Raw genomic sequence first — 27,817 nt, 5'->3', positions numbered from 1 at the left:
GGGTTAGACCCACAGTTAGTTTTGGTAAATGAACTAAGAAAGAAATTTAACTTTTTCTTGGCAAACACAAAAAATGCAAAAAATCAAAACCAATTAACGAAACCAAATACCTTTGGGAAATAATTGCCTAAGATTTAAAAAAGTATATCCATATAGTAATTTTGAAACTGGAAACCTAGCCTGGTTTCTATCAAAAATTATAATCTAAAAAGCCTCTCTGAGGTCATGATCATGTTGACTATGCATGTAATACATGCAGGAAGAACCCCTCCACACAGTCTGAGCTTGCTTATGGCCTGAGAAAACTGCACTCTTAAACATGGACTGCCAGGAGGCGCGGTGGTTAACAGCCTGGACCCAGGAGTCCCATTGCCTGGGCTGGAATCGGCCTCTGCCCTTATGACGCCATCTGGAGCAAGTTACCTAACATCTCTGTGCCTTTATGTCCTCATCTGTGAAATGGAGATGACACAGGTGACACACAGGCTGTTCTGAGGGTTGACTGGGAATTCACGTGAAATGCTTAGGAGACTGTACCTAGAAGGCGATCCGCAAATAGCTATGGAAACTATTCACTGTAGGTATGTTGGTCTAGCGTATCCAGGTTAGGGAGGTTAATTCTAAGAGGTACTGTATAATGTTGGGGCTGAGGGGACCTTGAGCATCATCTAGCCCCATTCTTTCATCCACTGGATACCCAAATCTTCCATACAAGTGATCACATGATCCCTGCTTGAATACACACAAAGATAGGAACAGGAAGTAATGTCATTCAGTGGATGTCACTGAGCTCCAACCTGCTTTTCTCCACACCTAGAACCATCATCCCCTAGGAGCCCACAGGGAAGCTTCCCATGACAGGCTACCAGGTGTTTGAATGTGATGTCTTCTCCAGAACAAGCACATTCCAATACAATTAAGTCCAATTTTCAAACTTCCTCATTTTGCAACAACCCACTCTTTGAATACTGAAGCATTTTTATGTGATTCAAATCCTGTTAATATGATTGGATATAAATCATTATCATTTATAATACCACGTAAAATACTTTAAAAACTCAAGTGAATTTTAAAATTCTATGTACATATTTGTTTGGAAAAAATGTCTTTCTTGAGTATCAAAATTAAGTCAGAAGTCCCTAACTTCACAAATATATTTTTATCACAAAATATTAGCAAGACTTCTGAGTACTGTGAGTTTTTCTTGTGTGGTGGGGGCAGTGGGCAGATAGGAGAGCAGGCTCAACAGAGACAGTAACAGTGGCAGCAGCAGAAGATGATTTGATTTTTGTTTCCAACTGAACTTCACTTCTCCAGGCTTGACAGCCTTGTAGTTCCACACAGGATAAACTTTACCATTTTTATTGATAATATCTGGAGTGGGTAATGACGCAAATCCAAGTAGAATTAAGGCAACATGATTGTGATACAGCAATGAAGAGAGAACATTCCATTTCCCTGGAGCCTCATAGAAATAAAGCCAGATTTACATGTTTATAGAATCCTGTCCCCTATTATCTGTGTATCTGAGGCATGAAGCATTAAAAAGGCACAGTGGAAATAAGCTCAGTTCATAGTACTCTCAGGTAGAGATACTAGATACATTTTGCTTATAGGTAATGATGATGTCTATGTTAAACAAAAGTTTTGCCCCAGACAGTAGACCTTTCTCTCCTTTTCTCATTCCCTTTCTTTGGAAGGTTCATTTTTCTGGATCAACCATACTTCATTATTTCTATCAAGCAGTTTGAAAGGGCTATTGTAGCCTGCGGTGTAGTAAACCTTTTCATCGAAAACTTTTCCTTCTTCCCTCAAAATGCTTGCTAATGTCAAGAGTTGTTCTTGATTCTTTTGGGCACTAGAGAATCCATCGAAAGACCTACAAAGGAGAAAGTAAAGGACCATCAATGATTTTAATACTGATGCGAATGTTAGTTTAGGAAAAAAAGCAGAGGCTGATATGAGGAAATCTGGTTGAAGCGCAGTTTCAGAGTTCCTCCCTCCAGGCACCTGGACTGACCTGTTCCCTTTCTCTAGTTCCCAGGCTCAATGTGACCTCACACACCCTGAGGGGACCCAGGAGGAGGCAAGGGTCTCCTCTGTTGGGCAGATTTGGCCTTTATTCCATCTTGTGCTCTAATACTGTGCCTCTCAAACTCAAATGTGCAAGCAAGTCAACTGGGAAGGTGCTGGTTCAGGGCATCTGGGGTGGAGCTTGAATGCCCGCTTTTCTCACAAACTCCTGATAATGCTGATGCTCCGGGTCAGACCAGAATGAAACCCCCTCCGTAGGCTCCCTTTCAGACTTTCTATTTTCTATCAAACACTACCTGTTTTTTCTCCTTGGAAAAAGGTAGGTACTCTATGACAGATGAACATAATATAGTTTTGATCCTATGACCTTTCAGTCTAATGGAAGAGATGGACATTTTGTGACTCTCTCCATACAGTCTGAGCAGAGTTTTATCAGAGACAGAATCAAAGTGCTTGGGAACACTGAGGGTATGATTAGATCAAGGGTAAACGTGTGTCTCTGAGTTGGGTCTAGAATGGAGGATGGTTTTCCTGGGCAGAGAAAGGGGAAGGATGAGAGAACAAAAGTCCAAAAAAACACAAAGCATTTTCATAGTGAGGCATAAATTGAAATCAGAAAGGCGAGTCAGACATGGAAGTAAGAACTTTGTGTATCATCCTAAAGCCTTTTTAGATTATTCCAAAGGATATTGAGCAGAAAAGTAACTTGATCAGATCTGGGTAAGAATATAGGCAGAGATATGGAAACTAGATTGCAGAGAAAGGATCAGAGAGGAGGTTGCTAAGAGGATAGGGATGAAAAGACAGTCAAAAGATTCTAAGAAAAAGTGGGAAATTAAAAGTTTAAGTATAGACTTTAAAGTATACAAACAAAAACACCCTGAGATTAAATCATGATAGCACACTGACTTAGCTGAGTTGCTGACTCATGACTCATGATGAATCTAAAGTTTGAGAATAGGAAAACAAACAAAAACATTTCTAATAGGATTTCTAATTCTTCTTTAGAACAAGATTTATTATCAATATGCCAATGGAAAAGCATTCCTACCATTCTTCATATAAGATGTAAGTCTCAAGAGTACAAACCAGGCCTGTCTTATTCAACAATGTCTACCAGGCACCCAGTCATTCCTGGCACGCAGTACCTTTTAAATCCTAATTGAATAAGTATAGGAATCTATGCATATGTATATAAAATAAAATGTTGAAGACAATTGGCAAAACTCTCCTTAATCTTCATCATGTTGACTGATAATAATAATTCTGAACCATGTGTTAGGAAACATTCTGACTGCCAAATTTATTATTTATTTCCTTAAGGAATAGTCAACTCTTAGTATATGTTCTGCCTAAAGGGAATCTGTTTTAGATCTCACTTCTTTCTTGAAATCAAATCTGGAACCTCCTACTTAGAGATCATCTTTTGTCCTCTGAATACATGTTGTTTTATAGTGATCCATCCATGGCTCTATTCAGGACACAGACAAATACTGAGCCTCCCCCAAACACCTGCCTCGCCAGGAGCTGACAGATTCAGGCAGAGAAATATGTTGCTCTATTCTTGAGGATGTTACAATCTATAAATAGATCATTAGATTTTACAATCATAGGACAGAGTGGCTGGCTGACTGCAGACACTGAGGAAGGCCTCATGGAGAAGGTGCCCATTGATCTAAGTCCTAAAGGATGAAAGCAGGCTCTCCAAGAAGAGGCTCTCAGAGAAGAGGGACGGAGCTAGAGTTGGTAGTAAGATCCTGCTCGTGTTCTGAGTATTTTATGTGAATTAACTCACCTGATCTTCGTGGCAACTCTGTGAGTTAGGTAGGTACTCTGACTATACACGTTTCATAGATGAGGAGATTTTGGCAAGGAAAACCTCAGCAACTTGCCCAAAATCAAAGGTTAAAGAGATGTGGAGGAACTTCGCCTGCTCAGTGAAGGGCAGGAGGAGAGGGGAGCAGAGATGTCAGGGAGACAGTTGGGCCACATTATGGAGGTGATGCGTACACTGTGAACTGCCTGAATGTCACGCTGAAGCAAGAGGAACAGATTTTTAAACGCTGTAACAGGTTGGGGTTTTGTTGCTGTTGTAAGAAAGATCGGAGTTCCTCTGGAGGACAGGAGAGAGGAGACTGGTGGGCAGAGAATAGTTGGGGGGCTCTTGAAGGGAAACTTGAGATTGGAAAATGTCAGAGCATCTGGTGAGCGTCAGGCACGCGCCGAGCACTGGGGTGGCACAGAGGACTCAGCTGAGGTCCCTGAAAGGGGAGGGCCAGAGGAAGTGACAGTGGGGGGTGAAGGGAACAGAATCACGACCGGTTCTGAGGCAAATGGGCTGGATCTGGGGACCGATTATCAGGGTGGAGCATGCTGATGGCCACAGTGGTCCTTGTTGGGGATGCTTCAGACCAGTGAGATGCTTCACTGACACAGGCACTGTAAGGTCAGAGAAGGCTTGGGGAAAAGCTGGGTTTCAGAGCTGTTGAGCTTGATCTTCCACCCTCACACGGAGATGCCCAACTAGTAGGAAAATCAGGGCTGGAGACACTAAATTTGAGTCACGGATCACAGATAGTTGAAGCAGTGTGAACAGACAGCCCAGAGCACGTCTGCTATGACATGAGGGTCGGTAAGGGCCATCAACAGGGATCCCTGGGTGGGAAGTGGATGAGGTGCCGTCGGAGGGAGAGAACCAGGAGGAGAGGAAAGACAAGAAGGTGACATTCCCAGTTACGGGATGGACAGGGATGACGGGGCCAGACAGGTCAGCACAAGGATGCTGCAGGAGACATGTGGGAAAGCACTGCCCTCAAGGGACAAGGTCAGCTGTGCTGCGGAGGGTGACGGGAGCCCCAGGGGCAGGTGAGGCTGTACCAGGCTGTGCTGGTCTGACGGGTATGTGGGACTTGAGGAAAAAGAGACAGAGAGACAGAGTCTTTCAACAAGGGAGGGTAAAAGTAAAAGTGTTAGTCACTCCGTCCTTTTCTACTCTTTGACCCCATGGATGGTAGCCCACAGGCTCCTCTGTCCATGGGATTCTCCAGGCAAGAACACTAGAGTGGGTAGCCATGCCCTCCTCCAGGAGATCTTCCCAACCCAGGGATAGAACCCGGGTCTCCCGAATTGCAGGCAGATTCTTTACCGTCTGAGTCACCAGGGGATATAAGAGGGTGAGAAAGGGAATAATAATAAAGGGACTCTAATACAAGACTATTATGTACTTTGTGGGGCTCTTTAAAGATACCAACAGAGAGAATTTAATACAAGGAATGAGTGGAAAGGTATTGAAGGTCTGAAAAACTGAAAAGGAACCAGTAAACCAATAGAGGCAGTAACTACAGGAAGCAGCTACCATCCTTTAGGCTGGAGGAACAAGGAAGAGCTTGAGGTTATCAGAACCTAGATTTGGGAGGAGGGGTACTATGCACTATTTTAAAGCGTTTTTCTCCAGATTTAACTCGATGGCAGGTAAAGGCAGTCTAATGCATTTGAGGGGTGGGGTGGGAGCTTCTTATTTGTGGGAGGGATGCATGAGATGTCTCTTCAAATAAATTCATTTTTTTCATGTCATAGACCCTTAGTAACATATGAAACGAGTCACTAGAAAAACACCAAAAAATGCATTAGGCCGGTTTTCATGGAAGGGTGAAAAGTACAGGAGCTAAACTACTCAGGCGCTAAACTATGCGTGCCCACAAGTAAAACCAGCAGTCAGCAGTGCTGTGAATGATATCTATCACTTACCGTACAAACACCGTCATCTCGGCTCTGTCTTCAATGAAGACATCGGACTCTGCAGGCCTGGGCGGATCAGATTGCTGTTCAGAGGGGATATACAGGGAAATGGTAATGGTAGGCTCGCTAAAAGGACCTGAGCCGGGCTCCACGTAGCTCATCACTGGAGCTGTCATCTTTATTTTCATCTCTGTGCCACGAAAATATATATTTAGATGCAAAGGAGACCATGAAAGCAGATTTAGTGCATTTATGACTACATTTTAAAACGTATTTATTTTTTGACCTGAGTTTCTTGACATATTTACCTTTAAGACAATTTTCATCTTAAAAAAAGTAAGGGCAAAATTACAATTAGCAACTACACATTAAACACTTTATGTACTATTAACATTATAATTATTTTTGTACTATCAATATTTTCATTAGTCCATAGTTTTAGGGATAGAAGGGAAAATTAGAAATCACATGGTCTAGTTCATTCTTTACTTATACAATTCAGGTCTCATTGGCTAAGTGACCTGCTAAAATCTAAACAGCATCAGTGCCAAAACAGAAGACAGATCTTGAGACTCTGGATCTTGTGTTCTTTGACCCTTCCTGCCTCCTAATATCTCTTGTTTTACCAGTCACCAAATTATCTCAAAGCATTAGTCATGAAAAGGCCTTAAGGCTAGGTACACAGAGGCTCAATTCATTCAGCAGAGTCACAGAAAGGAGAACAGAAGCCCAGGAGTACCCTCCTCTAGACAGGAAGGATTCTGAGCATAGTCCTCCCTCCTCTTCGGACATTGTCTTTGACCATCTGGTTATTTTGCTATTCTAAAAATATATTTCTTTAATAAGTGAAAACCCAATAAGCCAGGCCACTCAGGCACAATACAGTCATTAAAGGTAAACCTCCTTCACCTTTCTCGTTTTTGCCTTGAATGTAGCTGGTCAGCCTTGTAAAGCCAGTCTGCATGGCTGAATCCCAGTTCATAGACTCAACCGCAGTGCTGACCCACTTGCCAGGCCCGTAGTGTCGGATCTCATAACTTCCGGGCTAAGATGGAACAGGGAAAACTTAGAGGAGACAATTATACGGCAGAACGTGAGACGCAACAGTACAGGTACCTTGATCTCTGGTCCACTGGGACGGCCTGTCCCGGGGAGGGGCGCTGCCCTGGGGTCCGGCCGGAGGTTCTGACTTCTCAGCGCCGACAGGGCCCCTCCCCCGCGGCTCCCATCTTTAGATTAGAGACGCTGGCGGCCTCTCAGTTCAGGTTAAGAGCAAGCAACTGTTCCGCCCCTCTGCCCGGAGGGCCCCATCAAGAGTTTGGGGACGTGATCAATATTATTTTTTTTAGCCGCAAAGAAACAAAATTGAGATGTAGCATCTACGGTTACGATGGCTCACTGACCCCTTTTCCTGTTTGTGCAGGAATGGGGCGAGGACTCAGACCATTTTTTAAAAAGTATTTTTTAGTTAAACCTATGGCACCCTCCGGTTTCATTGCAGATCAGGTCGGGAACACCCCCGCGCTCGCCACCCAAAAGCCCGCACCCTCCGCGCCTGCGGGCGGCGCCTACCTGGGGGCCCGCATCCTCCGGGACCTCCCAGCCCGGCGTCTCCACCGCGGGGGCCTCCGAGCCCTCGGCTGCCCCGGGATCGGGCTCCAGCACCTCGGCCATGGGCGGCGCCGTCTCTCCGGGGAAAGAGCCCGGCGAGCTGCGCCAAGACGGGGGCCGCGCCCAGGCCGCTCGGGACCGCCCCGCCTGCGTGTCCCCGAGTCCCCGCCCCGCAGACGCGCGGCCACCTCCGCGCAGTGCGGGAGTCCGGAGTCCGCGGGGCACTGCGCGGCCCCGACCGGGAGAGGACGCAGCGACCGTGATCCCGACCCGGGGCAGCTCCGGCCGCCCGCTGCTCCTGCGGGTCCCCCGGGAGACGGGATGGCAGGGTGGGCTTGGCCGGACATTCTTTGGGAGTCTCCTCCACCCTCGCCCGTGTATTTTAGTTAACCCGCACGCACAGGCGTCCACCCTGGGAGCCGGGGGCGGGGGAAGGCAGAGCAGCTGACCGGTGGGGTTTCTGGTGTAACCGGCCCGGGAACCTCTCCCGCGGCCCCACCCGCGCGGGGAGCCGGTTCTGCTGACCGGTCTCCTCCTGAGGAGGGAGGAACGTGAGCGCGGCTCGCCCTCGTGAGTGCCCCCGTGGAAGGCGGGGCGCGGGGTGAGGCGATGCTCCTCCCGACTCTGACCTCGGCCGCCCCTGTCTGCACCCCTGTGGGCCGAGTGCTCCGTGCCCGGGTTCGGTCCCGGGACAGAGGCAAGCGGGCCGCCGCACTCACACCTAGACGGGAGCTTAGGGTCCAAACGGCGGCCAGGGGCCCAGGGGAAGGAAGTGGGTGGGGCCACAGTCACACCGGAGAAAATCGTGAACTGGCCTGGTTTCTTGTCCTCTCCCTACCAGATGGCCCCCAAACGCCAAAGTCACCCCATCAGACCCAACAGACTGGGAAAGTGCGGTGGGAAAGAGAAAGAGGGGACAGTAGCCAGGCCCTGGTGATTTTAGAAGTTTTTGGTTAGATTTAGTCTTTTTTTTTTTTTTTTTTTCTAAGAGAATTATTGAGAAAAATTTCACTTACCATATGATTCACCCACTTAAGGCATACCAGTCTATGGTATTTAGTGTGTGTTCACAGTTGTGCAACCGTCACCACAGTGAATTTTAGAACAGTTTTCATCTTCCGCCCCCAACAGAAACCCCACTGAAACCCCATTAGTCATCATTCTTAATGCTGACCACCCGGTCCTAGGCAGCCACTCACCTGATCTCTGCTTCTGTTCTGGGCCTTTCCTATAAGTGGGATCATACAGTGTCATAACACATCTGGCTGCTATAACAAAATATCACAGACTGGGCAACTTCCAAACAGCAGAAATGTATTTCTCATAGTTCTGGAGGCTGGAAGTCCAAGTCCAACAAGGTCAGATGACAGTCCTCTTCCTTGTGGCAGACTGCTTATTGCACTCTCACATGGTGGAAGGAGTTTTTCCTGGTCTCTTTTATAAGAGCACTGATCCCACTCATGTGGGGGTCTTTCTTCATGACCTCATCACTGCCCAAAGCCCCCACCTTTTAACCCATCATACTGGGCATCAGGGTTTCAACATACAAATGTTTAGGAGGACACAAACATAGCATATACAATGTTGTCCTTTTTGACTAGCTGCTTTCACTTAACAAAATATTTTCAAGGTTCATCCACATTGTAGCACGTATCAGTACTTCAGTCCTTTTAATGGCTGAAAACTATTCAGTTCGATAAGCATTTTGTTTATTCATCCATCAGTTGATGGATCATTTGAATTGCTTCACACTTTTGGCTTGAGTAGTAATACTGTTGTGCACATTTGTATACATGTTTCTGTTGGACATGTTTTCATTTCTCTTGGGTAAAAGCTAGGAATGGAATTGCTGGGTCAAATGGTAACTCTATATTTACTTTTTTGAGGAACTGGCAGACTGTGTTTTAAAGTGACTGTACCACAGAATTCCCTGGCGGTCCATTGGTTAGGACTCCACGCTTTCACTGAGGAGGGGTGGGGTGGGCAGGGAACTAAGATCCCACAAGCTATGCTGTGTAGCCAGAAAATAAAATTTTTAAAATAAAAAAATAAAGTGACTGTACCATTTTAGATTTTCACCAGTGCGGTGTGAGCTTTCTGTTTCGACATATCCTTACCCAACACTTGTTATTATCTGACCTTTTTATTATAGCCATTCTAGTGGGTCTGCCTTAAAATTTTTTTGTTTTGATATATAGTTCACATAACATAAAAGTCACCATTTTATTTATCTTTTTAATTTATTTATTTTAATTGGAGGCTAATTACTTTACAATATTGTAGTGGTTTTTGCCATACATTGACATGAATCAGCCATGGGTGTAAAAGTCACCATTTTAACAAATACAATTCATTGTTTTTCAGTATATTCATTGTATTATACAAGCATCAACAAAAAAGCCCTATACAATTTAGCAGTTACTCCTAATCTCTACTGGTGGCTCAGATTGTGAAGAACCCACCTGTCAATGCAGGAGATGTAAGAGATGTGGGTTTGATTCCTGAATTGGGAAGATCCCCTAGAGGAGGACATGGTAACCTGCCCCAGTATTTTTGCGTGGAGAATCCCATGGACAGAGGAGCTTGGCGAGCTACAGTCCATTGGGGTCGCTAAGAGGAGGAGACAACTGAAGCGGCTGAGCATGCAGCACACCCGACCTCCCAGTCCCTGGCGACCGCTAATCTACTTTCTGTCTCAGCAGTGTTTAGAGTACATTGTTAGCCGCTCAGTCATGTCTGACCCTGTACCTTCTGTCTCTATGGAGTTGCCGCTTCTGGACTTTCCATATAAATGGAATTATATATAATACGTGATTTTTGGTGACTGCCTTCTTCCACTTAGTGTTTTGCTTCCAAGAGTCATCCACGTTGTAGCATCTATCATACTTCAATTCCTTTCTGTTGCTAGATAATATCATGTTCTGTGGGCCTAGTGCTTTTAAAGCAATTGATGTCTTTTTGTTTCCTTCCCCTTTCCTGCTCAAACGGATATGCAGTGGTCTGAGGATATATGACACTTTCTAAGGTTTATAGCAAATCTATTATTATTGCTGAGATATGTTTGAATTATTTAGTGAAGGCTAAATAATGAATTTTGTCTTATTTTTAAATAGCCTGTTTATTTTAACTCATGTAACAGATGTGATCCATTGCATAGGTAAATTTGCCAAGTTGAGAATACAATTTTACTTTACAGAAATATTTTTTTAAGAGGAAAAGAAAGTAATTTACAGTGTTGCTTCAGAAATCTGTTGTTCTTTTTCACCTGCAGCATACCTTACACTTATCAATGCTATTTGAGGGGAAGAGTATTTTATTTGTATAAAAACTGAGGCTACATTTGGAGACATTCATTTTATAGGGTGTGGGATGTATAATTAATTAAAATAACAGCAGGTGACTAAGTTGAATTTTCTATATTTACAAGTTGATAATTAGTCATGTAAAAGAACAGAAGGAAGGAAAGAAAGGGATTTATTTTAAACTAATTTCAGTTAGAATGAACAATGAAATTTAGAAGACTCAAGTTTTACACTAACATGTCAAATTATCTAGCTAGTTTTCTTGTTGATTAATTAAAGTAAAACTTTTCTTTATATTAGCTCATGTTTAACCAGTGTGTACATGACATTGTGAAGATGTTTTATTTAAGATTTACGGCACTCGTGATGGTGCAGTGTGGCACTTTATATCACCAGGGTCTCCAAGTTCATGCCAGCAGGGGAGCAAGCACAGGAGAATCCTGCAGCAGGAATTTGAGCCATTTCTCATGATTCATGGCAGCTATGTATGTTCTATATGGTCACCATGGACATTGAGTGAATGAATACTGAACCATTGATACTAGAGGAAATACAGACTTAGGTTCCTGTGAAACTCTGGGTACATTTTCATCAATATGTAGCCTTATTTTATGTGTGTTATTGCATAAAGATAACTCATTTAATATATACTTTTTAAAATCCATTCTGGCAAACTCTGCTTTTATTCATTTGTTTTGCCACACTGTGCAGCATGTGGCATCTTAGTTTCCCAGCCAGGCATTGAGCCCGTGCCCCGGCGTTGGGACTATGGAGCCTTAACCACAGGACTGCCAGGAAGTCCCTGATATATACTGTTAATTCAGTAACAGTGGACTCACAAAAAGCAACACTGTGCCTTATGCCTTCTTGAAGTTTATGTATCTTCTCCAAAAGGCACATCCCATCCTTCTCTTCTCTCAGGAGCACTAGACAGCACTTCAGCACTATGCCTGGGAGGGCATTTAAAAGAGCAAGATCACCAACGAAAAGCACAAAATGTGAAAAATGTGCCCCTAAATAAACTGTGAGAAGGACAATGTATGAGACCTGTAAGTAGAAAACAGAACTTAGCCTTGTTCGACTTTATCTGGGAATGTGTCTTTGGTGGCTTAGCTTTTTCACCACTCTACCCGTATACACATCCACCCATGAGCCAGAAAGTGATGTATTGATGCAAGGGTTAAAATATATATCAGCAAGTAGGTGAATTTGCAAGCATGGAATCTAGGAATCATGAGGCTTGACTGTAAGTGCTTCCTGCGCTGTTATGTGTATCACTTCCATCCATGTTTCACGGACCAAAGCACGTCATCAGGCCTTAACTGACTTTGGGAGGGTGTGAAAGGGCAATCACACCATGTTGTCAAAGCATTCAAATGTATGAGAGAAGTACTAATACCAATTGCTGATATCGGTTGATCATGGATTATGCCGTCCTTGAGGCAGACTTTATCTCCCAGAGATAGTTGCCGTGTTGTTTCTCACCCAACATGCTGTTCCTATAATGTGACTTTGTTGCACTTCCCATTGAGAGAATGAGGTCTCTGCTCCTTTTCCTCTAAACTGGGCAGGCTGTGTGACTTCTGAGGCCTGGTCATTAAAAACTTCCACCAAGTTCTAGGGCTACCCGCTCTTAGAAATCCAACAGCCCGGCTGAAAGGGAGCCCAGGCAGCTCCATGGACAGCTACGTGTAGGTTCCTAGCTGAGGTCCTGACAGAGCTGGCGACAGCCACGGCACGTGTCAGTGACCCAGGGTTCCGACGGCGCCAGCTCCTTGTCTTCCAGACAGCCTCCCTTCTTCCGTGCTGAGGCCGCAGAGGTCCCAGAGCAGGCACAGGCAGCATCTACAGAATCCGTGAGCAGAAAAAAATGGCTGCTTTTTAAAATGCCACTCTGTTTGAGGTGGTTTATTTCAGGAATAATAGCGAAAAGAGTAACTATTTATGTCGTCTATGAATAGTGCTGTAGTAGGTGTCGGTGGGGTTTAGAAATATATAAAATTTTGTCCTTTGTTGGTGGTGGTGTTCAGTCACTAAGTCGAGTCCAGCTATTTGCGACCCCATGGACTGCAGCACTCCAGGCTTCCCTGTCCTTCACTGTCTCCTGGACTTTGCTCAGATTCATGTCCATTGAGCCACTGATGCTGTCCAACCTTATCATCTTCTGTTGCCCTCTTCTCCTACCCAGCATCAGGGTCTTTCCCAGTGAGTAGGCTCTTCACATCAGGTGGCCAAAGTATTGGAGCTTCAGCTTCAGCATCAGTCCTCCCAGTGAACACTCAGGGTTGATTTCCTTTAGCATTGACTGGTTTGATCTCCTTGCAGTCCAAGCGACTCTTCATAGTCTCATCCAGCACCACAATTCGTTAACATTAATTCTTTGGTGTTCAGCCTTTTTTATTTTACATTCAAGTCATTGTTTACTCAGAGGCCATTCCTGTGCTCACAATGTAATTAAATATTTGGTCTTTTTACATTTACTACAATCACAAATATAACTATAAAATGGATAGCAACTTGGTATTCTAATGGAAAATGTAGTCTTTTCTTTTGCTGGTTTCTCCTTTAGTTTGGGTAAGAATTTTAATAATCATCCATTATTTAGATACAAAGCAACCCACAAAGCCCCATTTACACTTGGTGCCTGACACATAATTGCTTGATAAATGTTGAATGAATGCCAATCTGAATTTATCAGACATGGATCGTGATTGAGTGTCTTTAGAAGCACCTGTGAACCACCTTTCTCATGCACCTCAGAAAATGAAGAGACATTTATTGAATGTGGGGCTGAGGATAAGAAAGCTAAGGTCTAAAGCTGGGAATGTCTTTAAAAATTAAAGCATCAATTCTAATCAACATGAGGCTGATATAACTTCTGAGACAGTGGTGAGTGTTTTTAAAAACAGAGAGGGATGTCCACACTGATGGTAACAGGTTCATGATGAGAAATAAAAGTGGAAACCAAATATACCGCAACTAGGTAGCTCACATTCTCAAAAAACTCTGGCAAAAATAGTATAAATTCATTTTGAAACATATCATATACATGTTTGTTTTAGTTTGGTTTTTATTATTTATTTAATGTTCAGAAACATGGGGCTTTTTCCAGGTTCATATTTATTGTACAAATGGAATATCATTTGGTGAGTTGACATTGCCTTCTCTAGGCTTGGAGATGCAGATGAAACAGTTGGATGGACGTGGTAGAGACAGCTTGGACTCCCATTAATGTTGCTTTCACAGATGGAATTCTTTAGGACCTGTACCTGAAGTACAGGATAATCAAAGCAAAGTCTCTGTATGTGGTCAGTACGTGGTTCATTCTACCTAAGAGAATGTAAGTGTTGAAATATATTTTTAATACCAGTGAATTGGAGTTAGGCATCAGTTTCTGGGGCTACAGTGGTTTCAATCCTGCCATCATCACAAATTCTTTACCTTGGTGGCTCAGATGGTAAAGAATCTGCCTGCAACGCAGGAGACCAGGGTTCAATCCCTGGGTTGGGAAGATCGTCTGGAAAAGGGAATGGCTACCCACTCCAGTATTCTTGCCTGGAGAATTCTAGGGACAGAGGAGCCTGATGGGCTATAGTCCATGGAATTGCAAAGAGTCAGACAGGACTAAATGAGTAACACTTTCACTTGCCACCAGGTCAGAAGAAGATGCCTGCTTCAAGGTTTAAGAGTCTGGCTTTCCATCGCAACTCTCCTACTTTCTGGCCGTGTGATTTGGGCATATGACTCAGCCTTCTTGAATCTGTTTCCTCATTTGTACAAAAGGATGGGATTCACCTCGTTTGCTATTGAGGATTCCAAGAGGTAATGCCTGGTTATCTCTTGGCCCAATATTTTGCATGCTGTATCCTGATAAATAGTAGTTATTAGTATAGTCTTTTGTGAATAAAAACTCTGGATCAGTTCATTAAGAACTGAAATTGGTTCTTTGAACTTACCTGATCCTCTGCTCATTCAGTATGCACGTTCTTACACATTCTGCCTAAGGAGAAGACTTATTGAGATCACTTGATTGTTTACTGCTTTGATGACACTAACAGAACAAGAGGAGGAGAGAGGGAGGGTAAGTGTGGCTAGAACCACTGGGTGTGTGTAGGGAAGAGAGAGAGAACACAGGTATTTCCTCTTAAAAAATGTCAGATTTCTCTGGTTTCCTTGCCTAAAGTTGGCTTCCTTTGATCTGGGACAGCCTTCCTCCCAGGGCTGCATTATAGCTGTGATGGGCCCAAAGCACTTTTGCTTTGGTGGGTCCCTTCCTCTGTAGAAAAATATAAACATTTGTATTTTATGTCTCTGTTGTTATAAAGGTGAGTATAATTTTTGACAGCCCCCCACCCAAATTAACTTTTTAAATTCTGGCTTTAAAAGAAATTAAAATATTTTCATGGGCCCCTAAAAATGATGTGAGCTCTGGGCATGGAGCCTGGTAAGGCTGATGGCCGAGTAGGTTCTGATATCTTAGTTTCCCTACAAGAAAGTGAGAACGTCTGATGTAGTATATGGGAAGATAAATACAGAAAGGGAGTAATCCTTACTCTGCCCTTATGGTGGATGTGTGTTTTAACAACTCTCTGAGGCAGGTTATTAGTGTGATAAAGGAGTAAATAATGAATAATTTAGAACCAAGAAGATTCAGTGCTTGAAGTGAGACTATTTAACTTTTGCCTCGCCTTGTTCAGAATCTAGATAGAGAGGATAAATGCCAATGTTGGCCTTTCAAAACATCCGACTATGTGTATTGTCTGAATATGGGGGGGAGGAATGGAGAAGGAGAAGCTTTATTTTTTAACTCTGTATCGCAAAGTGCATTGCCCTGAGAACATGGTGGGACTTACGATGCCTTATTCTAATATCAGAGTACAGTGATCTCAGTTTCTTCCCCAGGGACTGATTCAGTCTTTGGGACCACATGGTTTCTGAGATGAAGTTGTTGGTCTCATCTTTCCTCTCCTATATGTAAAACTTTCCCTCTCACCCCCTCTGACTTCTTTCCAGATTTTTCCTTTATTTTTGGTTTTCTGCAGCTTGAATTTGAAATACCCAGGTGTAGGGGTACTTTTTGTTTGTTTTCCTGCTTGATGCTCTCCGAGTTTCCTGGATCTGTGATTTGACATTAATTTAGGGAAATTTGTTGTCATTGTTGCTTCTAATATTTCTTTTCGCTTTCTGATATTCCCATTGTACCTATGTAACACCTTTTCAGTTCGGTTCACTTAGTCATGTCTGACTCTTTGTGACCCCATGGACTGCAGCACACCAGGCCTCCCTGTCCATCACCCATTCCCGGAGCTTACTCAAACTCATGTCCATCGAGTCAGTGATGCCATCCAACCATCTCATCCTCTGTCGTCCCCTTCTCCTCCTGCCTTCAATCTTTCCCAGCATCAGGGTCTTTTATGGAGTAGGAAATGGCAACCCACTCCAGTATTCTTGCCTGGAAAGTCCCATGAACAGAGGAGCCTGGCAGGCTACAGTCCATGGGGTTGCAAAGAGTCAGACACGACTGAGCACGCACACACCACCACCTTTTATGGTTGTCTCACAACTCTTGTCTATTCTGCTTTGCTTTTTTTTTTTTTCCAGTTTTTTGTTTCTCTTTGCTTTTCCCTTTTGAAATTTTCTATTAACATGTCCATAAACTTAGATTCCTTCCTCAACTGTGTCCAGTCTGCTGATAAGCTCATCAAAAGCATTCTTCATTTCTGTGACAGTGTTTTTGGTTTCTAGCATTTCTTTTTGGTTCTTTCTTAGAATTTCTGTCTCTCTGCAGACATTGCCCTTCTGTTCTTGTTGTCTATGTTTTCCATTAGAGCTCTTTGCATATTAATCATATTTATTTTACATTCCTGGTCTGATAATTCGAACAACATTCCTGCCATCTCTGGATCTGTTTCTGATGCTTGCTCTGTTAATTCAAATTGTGTTTTGCGCCTCTTAGTATACCTTACAATTCTTTCTTGAAGGGTAAACTCAATGTCCTAGGCAAAAAGAACTGCAGTAAACAGGCCTTTAATTACGTGGTGGTCGGTAGTTAGATGTGGGGGAAGGGAAAATGTTTTATAGTTTTATGATTAGGTCTCAGTCTTTTAGTGAGCCTGTGCCACTGGGCTGTGAACTTCAAAAGTGTTTCTCTGCTGTTTTTTATTTTCTCCCCTTTATTAGAACAAGCTAGTTGGGTATTTACCCACTCTGCAGTGTAAGACTAGAATCAGCTGGGACTGCAAATTCCCCGCCCCCTCCAAGGTGAGTTAGGTTCTGATAAAACCCGAGCAGGTTAGGCCCTGGAGAAGTAGTTTTCCTGAGGGCAGACTTTGTTACAAAGACAGAACGTACTAGCAGGTTTCGGGATGGTTCCTCTTCCTCTCCTTCTGTTGGAAGCACAATAAGGTGTTTTTTTTTTTCCTCAGAACTCCACTGTGAAAATCTGGTAGGGCTCCTAGAGGCAAAATTCACAGAGTGTGGGCCCCTCTGGAGTGTTCAGTTCTCGGATTTGCTTACTCTGAGGCTCCAGCAGACCTTCAATTGCAGTTCAGCTTTCCCCGACTCTGGCCCAGTTTCCTGAGGAGGTTTCTATGTGCGGGTTTCTGCTCAAGGTAAGTTGTGATTTTCTGTATCCGTCTCTCTCTAGTTTGGGGACCAGTGGTTGGCCTGTGACCACAGTTCGCTGAATTTAAGAGGAGCTGTTGATTTTTCAGTTGTTGGGCTTTTTGTTGTTGTTATGATGGAGAAACGACTTTCAAGCTCCTTTCATGCCAGACCAGACACTGGACTCCTTTTCCTATGTAGAAAATGATGCCTTAGTGATATTTTCTGACCCAGTGTAGAATTTAGTGAAAATGTCTACATTCTGGTCACCGTTACTATTATACTACCTCTTTAAAAAAAAAACAAAAAACAACTTATTTGGCTGTGCCGGATCTTAGTTGCGGCCTTGAGGGTTTTTAGTTGTGGTATGTGGGATCTAGTTCCCTGACCAGGGAGAGAACCCACGCCCCCTGCATTGGAAGGGTGGAGTCTTAACCCCTGCGCTGCCAGGGAGGTTGCCTCCCTCCGATTCTTAATCTTTCCTGGCTACAGTTATTGCTTCCCCAAATACTTTTTAGCTGTTAAAATCTAGTTCTTTCATCCCTGGATTTCTATCAATTCCACTCTCTGGCTTGGAGTGCAAACAGCTAGTACTACCTGTGTATGCCAGTTGTGTCAACATTTAAAAAAGGATGCACTATGTACATGATTGTTTCTAATATTCTGCTTGCAAATCCTGCTTTGTGAGTTGAATTGGTGGCAGATGCACGTTACGCTGATGGCTTCAGGGAAGTGTTTACAGAGAATGTTGGGTTGTAAATGATGCCCCAAAGCTAGATTTACAGACTTATTTTCTCTAAACATGGTACCTTATACCTGGGTAGAAGCTCACCTGTATTTTGTATCCACTCACATTACCTAGAAAATGACTTGCCTTTGTATTAGAATCTCTGGCTCTATTTCTGTTTAATTGGTCTATATGGGTCCTGATATCAGTATTTCTAAAAATTCCTCGAGTAATTCTACCATGCACTAGGGTTGAAGTCCACTGGTGTGTAGCAAGTGTCAGCAAACCTTTACAGAACTGGGCAGTAAGTATTTGGGGCCTTGAAGATCAAATAGTCTCCGCTATAACTACTCAACTCTTGATGTAGGAAGAGTCATAGGCAAGTGGGCCTGGCTGGGTTCCAATAATTTTATTTCTAGCCACTAAAATTCTAATTCATATAGCTTTCATGTGTCATGAAATATCTTTTTTTTTTTTAACTATTGAAAAATGTAAAAATCAGTCTGTCTCACAGGATGTACCATAACAGGTTGCAAGTGGAATTCGGCCTGGGGGCTGTAGTTTATTTTCTTACAGCTTGATTTGGTTCCACAAAAGAAAATATTTCCTTAACTACATCACTGATAAAGTCTTCAATGAGTCCTAGCATTGACTACTTATTTTAAGTAAGTCTACCTAAACACATTTATTGTTTGCTTATTTTGGGCTGTGCTGGGTCTTGGCTTTTCTCTACTTGTGGTGAGCGGGGGCTACTCCCTAGTTGTGATGCATGGGATTCTCACTGTGGTGGCGTCTCTTGTGGAGGCTCCGTTGTTGTGGAGCGCGGCCTCTGAGTTACTCAGGCTTCAGGAGTTGCCTCACGTGGGCTCAATAGTTGGCACTCAGTCTCAGTTGCCCTGCAGCATGTGAGATCTTCCCAGACCAGGGATTGAGTCTGTGTCTCCTACATTAGTAGGCTGATTCTTTACCACTGAGCCACCAGGGAAACCCTATCAGAATATTGTTAAACATGACAATGCATTTCCATATTGGCTTTTGAAATGGCAGTATTTGGGATGCATTTGTCTACAAATACCAAGCGTGGCTTAAATGGTTAAGTAGTGGGAAAGGTATTCTCTCATGAAAATATAGACATTTTCAGGGTTATTAGGCAGCATGACAATCATCAACCCAGGTATTGTCCATCTTTCTACTCTACTATCTTCAGTACTAGTCCTGGCCAATGTCTTGCTCCTGGTTGCAAGGAACAGCCCTAGGCACTGCATGCAGACATGTAACATCCAGCTGAAAGGAAGAGTGTTTCTTTCCATGCATTTATTTTGAATGTGAGGCAGTCTTTTTTAGGGCAAGCCTCTCCTCCTGTGTACATCTCCCCCATCAGCCCCAAAGACCAAATCAGTCCCTGGCAAAGGAATTGAGATCACCATGATTAACTCTCATTGTGCATTCCCTGGTGTGGGCAGGGGGAAGGGAAATCTGTCTGCCTCTCACAGGTGGTCCCAGGATTTCAGAACCAAATCCGGGTTCTGTTAGCAAGGGAAGAAAAAGAAATGGCAGTTGGGAAATCAACAGTCTCACAGAAAACTAGATTCCTAGGATTAAATAAAGAAGGTTGTCTGCTGAGCTTCTCACTGCCATTTGTTTATTTACTTCCCTTAAAGACCATTAGAGAATTGTTCAGTACAATTTTCCTAAAATAAATTGTATTGATTTTTCACTCAGATTATATTTTGCTTCAGTCTTGAAAGAAACTGCTATGATTTCTATCAGATTACATTTGAAAAGTAATGCATTGTACTTTGCTATTTTTCTATAACTCTACCATGTTGTGTATCTAGTATAAAAATGTTCATGTCAAAAATTTTGAAGAGTCATCATTTTTTGTTCATTTTGAACCATCAGAAGGTTGTTTATACTGTGAAAACACAAAAAAGTTTTACCCCTGAAATTATAGCACTAAATACAAATTTAAGGACCTTGTGTGGCACCTTGCCACCCCCATGGGTATCCTGATACAGCCCCCAAGTGTAAATGACCGACCTCTTCCTCCCCATTTGAAAATCAGAGGGAGATTTGTATCCATTCCAAATTCGGCTATGTCCATCTTATTTTGAGCCCTGACCCTCAGTCTGGAGTGGGCACTGAAATTCCACATTTGCAGTTTTCTTGGGAGATCAGCTGGCACTGGGGAAGATGCTTTGATCCGAGGCAGAGAGGCCAGGCTTCTGGTCCCAGCTCTGCCTCTTAGGAGGTGTTTAACCTCTCTCAGCTCTAGTTTTGACATCTGCAAAGCAAGAGCTTGAACAGTGTGATTTATAAGACCCTGTTAGAGCTTATCTGTGTTTCTCTTTAAGATTTTGACCTTGTACACATTGCTACGTTTAAAATGGATAACCAACAAAGACCTACTGTATAGCAAAAATAAAAAATAAAACAACGCTTCAATGCAATATGAGGTAAAAAAAGATTTGAACTTTCCTTTCCAATGTTAAACTGATTTCTACTCTTATTACTGCTTCTTGACGAACATATGTTGTCACCAGGTCCCCCCAAGATAGTGTGTGGGAACAACCACTTTTTGTCCTGCCATGGCACAGTTGGACAGCCCATGATATTCTAGTGTGAGACATTCCCACATAACCAAGCCAAATCCTTACAGTCCAGGAAGCAAGTCAGAAGGCAAACAAGAGCAACACTACTCAGGAGAGAATTTTGTAGCACTTTCTTTTTTTTAGCTAAAACGCTTGCAAATGTCAGTTCTTTCCTCATTAATATTGAAATATACTTGACCATTATTTACAACAGCCTTGAAAATGTGCTGGGTCCACTGACCCCTGCAGCTCTAGAGCTGTTTTTTCTCTCTTTCTAGAACTCTCCAAGCCTCTTCACACAGAAGTGAAACAATGAGGCCCTGGACAACTTGTGTAAAGAAAAGTTTTATTTGGTGGTCGAAGCAGTTATCTTTGGCTTATCAACATTTTCCTGTTTTCTTTCTCTACAGAGTTAGTTCTTATGTTCCCTAGTAATTCTTTTTTCCCCTCAACTCATACAGAACTGTTTGTTTTTCTCAGGAGTATATGTTATAGAAGAGCCCAGTCATCTTTGGAACAACCTGGGGAAAGTTTCCCCTAAGGAACTTGAAAATGAGTTGACAAGATTGACGTTTGTCAAGCTCCATGCCCTTGCGCCCCAACCCATTCATCCCGGAGTCCACCATGACTGACAGCTTCTTAGGTCCAGAGGCCCTTGTCCCCCTGCCCAAGTGGGCTCTTTGAAGGGCGGAGGGCCATGTTCTGTGCGGTTTTCAGGAGAAGTTTACATTTGCTTATCCAGTCCAGGTGAACCCTCTCCACACTGAATGCCCGCATCCAGAGCCTGTTCTCCAGGGGCATCCTTGGTGGCCTCCTCATAGGAGGGCGGTGAACATGCGTCGGAGAGAAGGGCGGCCTCCGGGGGCAGTGGGGAGTAAGGGGAGGTCTGCTCGCTGCCCCAGGGTGAGCCGGGCAGGAAGTCGGTCACCTCCCCCGCAGGCGGCTGCTCCGGGAGGTCCAGGCCGGAAACCTGGCCCTGGGCCCGCGGGGTCTGACAGTGGCGATACAGGAAGAGCAGTAGAAAGGCCAGGAAGAGCAGGACGGTGGCTGGAAGAAGGATGAACAGGAAGGGCTCCACATCTTCCCGGGTGGAACTTCTCTTCTGGGTGCCCTGGAGTTGAGGAACGGAGTAAGGTTAGAAGACAGGGAAAGACGACCCCTGGAGTTCTAAGGTTGGCCTCTGTCTTCCTCTTGTATTCTACCATCATTTGGGCTTGCCTGATGCTCAGCTGGTAAAGAATCTGCCTGCAATGCAGGAGACCCCGGTTCGATTCCTGGGTCTAGAAGATCCCCTGGAGAAGGGAAAGGCTACCCACTCCAGTATTCTGGCCTGAAGAATTGCATGGACTGCATGGTCCATGGGGTCCCAAAGAGTCAGACACAACTGAGCGACTTTCACTTTCACCATCATTTACTCACTCTAAAAATCACTCTAATCATTCATTGCTGCCAATGATTAAAGTGTACTTATAAAGTATGAATTCAGAATGTCAAAAGTACATGAGGATACCATACAATATTTCCACTGAAGTAAAAATATTAGAATAAGGTTTAGTTGGTAGATCCATCACACATTCATTGAATGAGAACTCTTACTATTTATGTACTTACTTTATTTAGAATTAGACCAATAATGTTTTATGCTGCACAAGGGTCATTTGGAACTTCTTTGATTCTGGAGTAAAATCTGACATTGTTACATACTCCTATGGCATATAAATAACATTTGAAATCTGATTGGATAGCCAATGCTTATGATGATTGAGATTGTGAAATTACTTCAATTTGTTTTTGCAATATTTGTAGGATAAATATAGAAATTTGGAACTCAAGAAAAAGAATTGCAGGTAAATTTTTAAGTAACCTAAAAGGTATTGATTTTATAATATCTGTTTGTGAGAATAATGACGATTCTTGATGGAGTAAATAATATAAATAGGCACAGAATGATACTTCAACAGCAAGGTATGAAAAAAGAAGTCCTGTTCCAAATTGTGTAGACATCACTTTACATAAAGCTGCTAAGAAATGTGTTAAAATGCTTCCCCATTCACAACGCATGTGAATGTTAGTATCTACTACTACAGAGGGAAAGAAAACAGTGTAAAACCTTATAATTGTGTCTAAAAAACAATATACTAAGATCTACTGATTTAAAATAAAACTTACACTAGTAAAATTACGAGAGCTGGGTTTTTTGCCTTGATTTTGGTGGAAAGAACAAATGTTTTGCTGGTCTTGACATTTTAAGAGACTGACTTATCTAGTGGTTTCTTTTTGTTGTTGTTGTTGTATTCCTAAAGAATTTACAACTATGTATGTTATTTTGACTTGAAATTAGATGGTCTATTTAATATTTACACTGTTAGATATTTTGTTTTGGTAAGATATGAGTTATGATATTTTAGCCTAAAATCCTTACAATTTTTTAAGGTTTTCTTGAGCAGCAGAGCATCATCTTTGGGCTTTGACAGCCGTGGTCTTGAATTCCAATATGACCTTCTGATTCCTGTGTGACCATGGACTATTCACTTACCCCCTCTGATTCTAGTTTTTCTTCAGTATGAAATGAGAGTAAAATCATCTTTTCTGGAGGGTTGGCTTGAGAATATAATGAATCAATGAACTATGAATTTGTTCTGTTTTCTCACACATAATCTAGTTTATCAGAACTCTTAAAACCTGTTATGATAAAACAAGGACTTTGATTATATAAGCTTTAAGAATAGATGAACTCAAAAATAAATTTACTACAATTATTAAAAAAATCAAGTTGGACTGAAAAAGCAATTTAAACTATGTTTATTTTCTCCCACTAGATAAATCATTTAAAATGTTAAAGCTCTTAATACTTAATCACTCTTCAACCTTGATAACCATGGACCATTTTGCATAATTGATTTTTCTTCTTTCTCCTTCAATAAATGTGGGTAATAATAGTTTCTAACCCGTTGTGGGCATCAAATTTTAAATACTGTTATACCCTCTAAGTTCCATATGCATTGAATATGAAGATACTTAATATTCTGTTTAAAAGTTTTTATGTAATCCTCTTACTTTATACCACAAATGGTGTTAGTTGCAAAAATTTGAGAAAGATGCTACTGTCCCCTTCTGTAATCAATACTTCCATTGGGTGAGTTATCTTGTCCAGATATTGACACTTACACAGGAGATTAGGACAATTTCTTGAGATAAAGAACTCTTTTTTTTTTTTTCCTAATTAAGAGACCATGGAGCTCTAGAACAAATTTACAGTGGTATCTTTGTTTTTTAAATGATTCATAGTATATTGGTTCAAATTGTTTTGGATTTTTTTTTTTAATGCAGAAAGAATGTCTTTAGTCAAATATTCTAAATGGTTCATTACCCTCAAAGTGACTTTTTAATATTTCTTAAGGACTTTGTAGTACAGGGATTACTTTAAAGAAAAAGGCAATAGAAAGTGTAACTGCTGAAGGATATATCATATATGTGTATAATTTATTTCTGTAAAAAGTGGTTTTAGAAAACTTAAATACCAATTTCATCCCTCAGATTTCTAGAAAACAAGAAAATAGGTTTCTTTTCCTCTTTCTTGTGCGACAGTGGTATCACTCACTTTCCTGTTGACCATAAATTAATTCTGAGTTTTTAGGTTGCTATGAATATTTTTCCTTAATGAATCCTCAGACTGGGACTCCTTTGGGGATTTCCCAGAGAAAGCAAAGCAGCTGCTGCATTTCTTAGAGGCAAAACTCCTTAACTCTTTGCTGCCCTTCCTGAAGTAAGATCCTTGGCTTCTTAGAAACAGTTGGAGGGCCAAAGGGAATATCTTTCTTTCTTTCTTTTTTTTAAAATGTAGACACTGCTTACTGAGCAAAAATGCAACCTTGTCATACCAAAGCAAGAATTTGCTGACTTCTGCCTTCAGGTGATCTTTAATATATTTGTTATCTCAGGTGTTCTTAGAATATTCTGTGACAAGTTTTACTTGAATTTATCATTGTCAAAAGAATCCAGCTTTCAAGTTACCTCCTTATACCAGGTCAGTCAGCAACTTCATATTTTTGTCACACCTGTAATGCAAAAGGTTGCCACTAAGTTTTCCTAACAATATAGGCGATGTTGGTTTTAAAGCTAACAAGGGTATTTTGGGGGAAGAAAGGGCATAAGTGGTAGGTACAGACCTGCAGCTGAGTTTCCAGAAGAGGGAGGCTGGGTTCGCTGGTTAGCCACCCGTAGGTTCCCCGGCCAGCGTGGCCAAACTTCCTCCAGCTGCTGCCCAGCAATGCCCGCATGCCTTCACCCGACTGCTGCCCTGGTCACCCTCCCGCCTCGCTGCCCAGACCTCAGCAAGACCTCAGCAGAGCTGCTGCTCTCGGCCCACATCCAGCGTGGGTGTGTTCGGCTGATGGCTCTTGGTAAATTTGTCCTCTGATGAGGATCAGCAAGGGAAAAGAAACCAACCAGAGAGACCTCTGAGGGCTGGGTTTAAATTCTGTGCCTCTGGGTTTGCTTCCGTGGCCTTCATCATATAGGCATGGCATCAGACACCAGACACAGAATAGATTTCAGACAGATGTTCTTTGCCTTTGTATTATTACAGTGCCACAAATGGTCTCAGTGAGTAAAGAGCTATTTATATTTGATGTAAATAAGACCCTCTCCCTTCCCTTACCACACCCCTCTCCAGAGATACAGCTGAGCAAGAAAAACTACCCAACCTGAATTTCCTTTAATTATTTCTGGATTCTGTGGTATGGAGAGAAGCGGGTATTTGGTAGAGAAGCAAGACTCATTAATTACATTTTGGTGAATTATTTAGATGAAAGATGCTAAATGATAAAATTGTACAGAAGCCAGAGAGACAATAGCTCAGATTGTTTGGATGGAATGTTTGCTGTTTGCAGTTTTTTTAAAAATATCAAATTACCAGTACCTACACAATCTTCCTTATGATTACCTTACGAACTTTATAAAGTTATATCAAGCAGTAAGAAATTTTCAATTTACACATTCACTGAGGTGACTTGGGGATGTTTAATTCTACATATGTATTGAGAACTTAACATTTAAGACATGGCTGTTGGATTCTTCCTTTTAGTGAACTTTAGCTTCAAATATTTACTCAGAATGTTACAACTCAATATTGCAACTACAAATATTCCTATCCAGGCATCATTCAAGTGATTGTTATGATGCTGAAGTCATATTTTTAAGTGGGATATTAAGTGGGATTTTTTTTTCTTAACATTTGGCCCATGGTGGTCTATGGATAGGTTTGGTGGAGGGTGGTGAATCTTCTGAACTTTTAGATACATTTAATTTTTGTGGAAAGATCCGTAGTTTTCATTGCATTTTCAAAGACAAGTGTCCTCCCCAATACACTTTGGCACTTTGCCAAACTTATTGGTGATAAGGGCTTTCACTAAGATCCCAGTACCTCAGTCAGTATCCTACTGTGGAACACCTTTGGCATTTCATGCTTTCCTTTCTTACTGTGGAATTAGTTGATTTTGTGCTTTTGGTTGACACGTTACCTTGTTCCATGAATGTGTTCCTATTTTAAGTCAATCCTGTATCCCCACATTGAAATGTGAGGAGCACCCTGGAGCATCTAGGGACCACTGCACTACTTTACTTGTTTGCGTGTCAATGGCCTTGCCAATACTATGCCCTTGACCTCTTCTCCATCTTATCTACTTATTTAAAAACCTTCCTTTCTTGAGAAGCAGATTGGAAATCTGGACCAAATGTATTAAATGTAAATCTGTAAAGTTGACCCTCCTCCAGCATTGAATGAATCAGACAAAACTGCCTGCTTTTATGGCTACATTTTGGGGGGACCACGAGAAACAAATGTAATTACATAAATAACATGTACTACATCAAAAGGTGATAAAGTCTAAGGAGAAAAGGCAGAGGGAGCAGAGTAAATGCTGAAAGCGGGGAGGCATTTTAAAAGTAGGAAGTCAATTAGGATCTCACAGCATAAGTGATATTTGTGTAAAAAGCTGAAGGGTTCAAGGGACTGAGTCATTAAGATTTCAGAAGGAAGAGCGTTGCAGACAAAGGGAATAGCCATGCAAAGGCCCTGAGACAGGCACACGCATGCTAAGTTCTCAGAATGGCTGGTAGGTCAGCGTGGCTGGAGCAGTGGGCCGGGAAGAAAGTAGAAGATAGAAGAGAAGGGCGGGGAGGATACGTGGAAGGTACAGCACAGAGTGCAGGGTTTATAGATCGTTTTAGGAACTTCAGCTTTTATTCTGAGTATAATGGAGAAGCCATGCAGTTTTGAGCAGAGGAGTGGCAAGATCTGACTTCCATTTTAAAAGACTCACTCAGGCCTCTGTGTGGGAAATTGATATAATAATTAAGGGCAAAAGCAGGGACTCTTGAGAAATAGCAGACCAGATTAGTATTATAGAAGTGAACGTGGTGAGATTCTAGATATATTTTAGAGTCAGCAAGATTTGTTTGTTCTACCACTAAAGGTGGTAGAAGATTGAAACCTGATCAAGAAGAATTCTGGTTTAGACATGAGTGATAGGAAGGATGACCATTGGAGGGGAAAGACTGGATAGGGCAGGTTGTGTTGTTTTTTAAGCAAGACAAGTAAAGATCAGGAGTTGAGTTTTGGACATGGTAAGTTTGCAATATATGTGAGTTTGGGTATTTGGAGTTTAGGAGTGAGGACTGGACCACAGATAATAGTTAGAACCCATTGTCAGGGTTGTTGTTATTCAGTTGCTAAGTCATGTCCGACTTTTTGCAATCCCACGGGTTGCATCCCTGTCCTCCACTACCTCCTGGAGTTTGCTCCAACTCACGTCCATTGAGTTGGTGAAGCTATCTAACCACCTCCTCCTCTGCTGTCCCCCTTCTCCTTTTGCCTTCAGTCTTTCCCAGCATCAGGGTCTAGCATAAAATTTTGTGAGATTTGAATAAAATCTGTACTTTAGTTAATAATAGCATATCACATGTAATTTCCTGTTTTTTTTTATACCATCATATTTCTTTATATTCTCAGAATTGGATTAGAAGTTTAGTATTACTGCTAAAAGTCTGGAAAATTTGTTATCTTAGTGATTTTTAAAAATTTGAATGAGGTTTGAAACTTCTAATGAAATAATATTATTTCTGGTGTGACTTCCAATTTATTAATATATGCTTAGCCTACAGGGCCAATAGCCTGAATTTGCTGTGACTGCTTACAGAAATGCTATAGT

The 27,817-nt window shown here is 42.2% G+C and overlaps 2 protein-coding genes across 2 annotated transcripts; both read right to left on the bottom strand.

Moving 5' to 3' along the window:
- Positions 1–1,346: 1,346 nt before the first annotated feature.
- HEBP2 (heme binding protein 2) lies at positions 1,347–7,504 on the bottom strand. Its single transcript, XM_061130102.1, has 4 exons — positions 7,345–7,504; positions 6,682–6,817; positions 5,782–5,962; positions 1,347–1,879 (listed from the first exon to the last, which is right to left on the bottom strand). The coding sequence occupies exons 1-4, from the start codon at positions 7,444–7,446 to the stop codon at positions 1,681–1,683; spliced, it is 618 nt and encodes a 205-aa protein (XP_060986085.1). The 5' UTR covers positions 7,447–7,504; the 3' UTR covers positions 1,347–1,680.
- A 13,826-nt stretch (positions 7,505–21,330) lies between these two features.
- SMIM28 (small integral membrane protein 28) lies at positions 21,331–24,886 on the bottom strand. Its single transcript, XM_061130097.1, has 2 exons — positions 24,776–24,886; positions 21,331–21,717 (listed from the first exon to the last, which is right to left on the bottom strand). Exons 1-2 carry the CDS (start codon positions 24,884–24,886, stop codon positions 21,331–21,333), a joined length of 498 nt encoding a protein of 165 aa, XP_060986080.1.
- Between the last annotated feature and the right edge of the window lie 2,931 nt (positions 24,887–27,817).

The sequence above is a fragment of the Dama dama genome, chromosome 26 (assembly GCF_033118175.1).
Source record: "Dama dama isolate Ldn47 chromosome 26, ASM3311817v1, whole genome shotgun sequence".
Taxonomy (NCBI): domain Eukaryota; kingdom Metazoa; phylum Chordata; class Mammalia; order Artiodactyla; family Cervidae; genus Dama; species Dama dama.
Note: the sequence above shows the minus strand (reverse complement) of the source record. Positions and strands in the feature narration are given on the sequence as shown.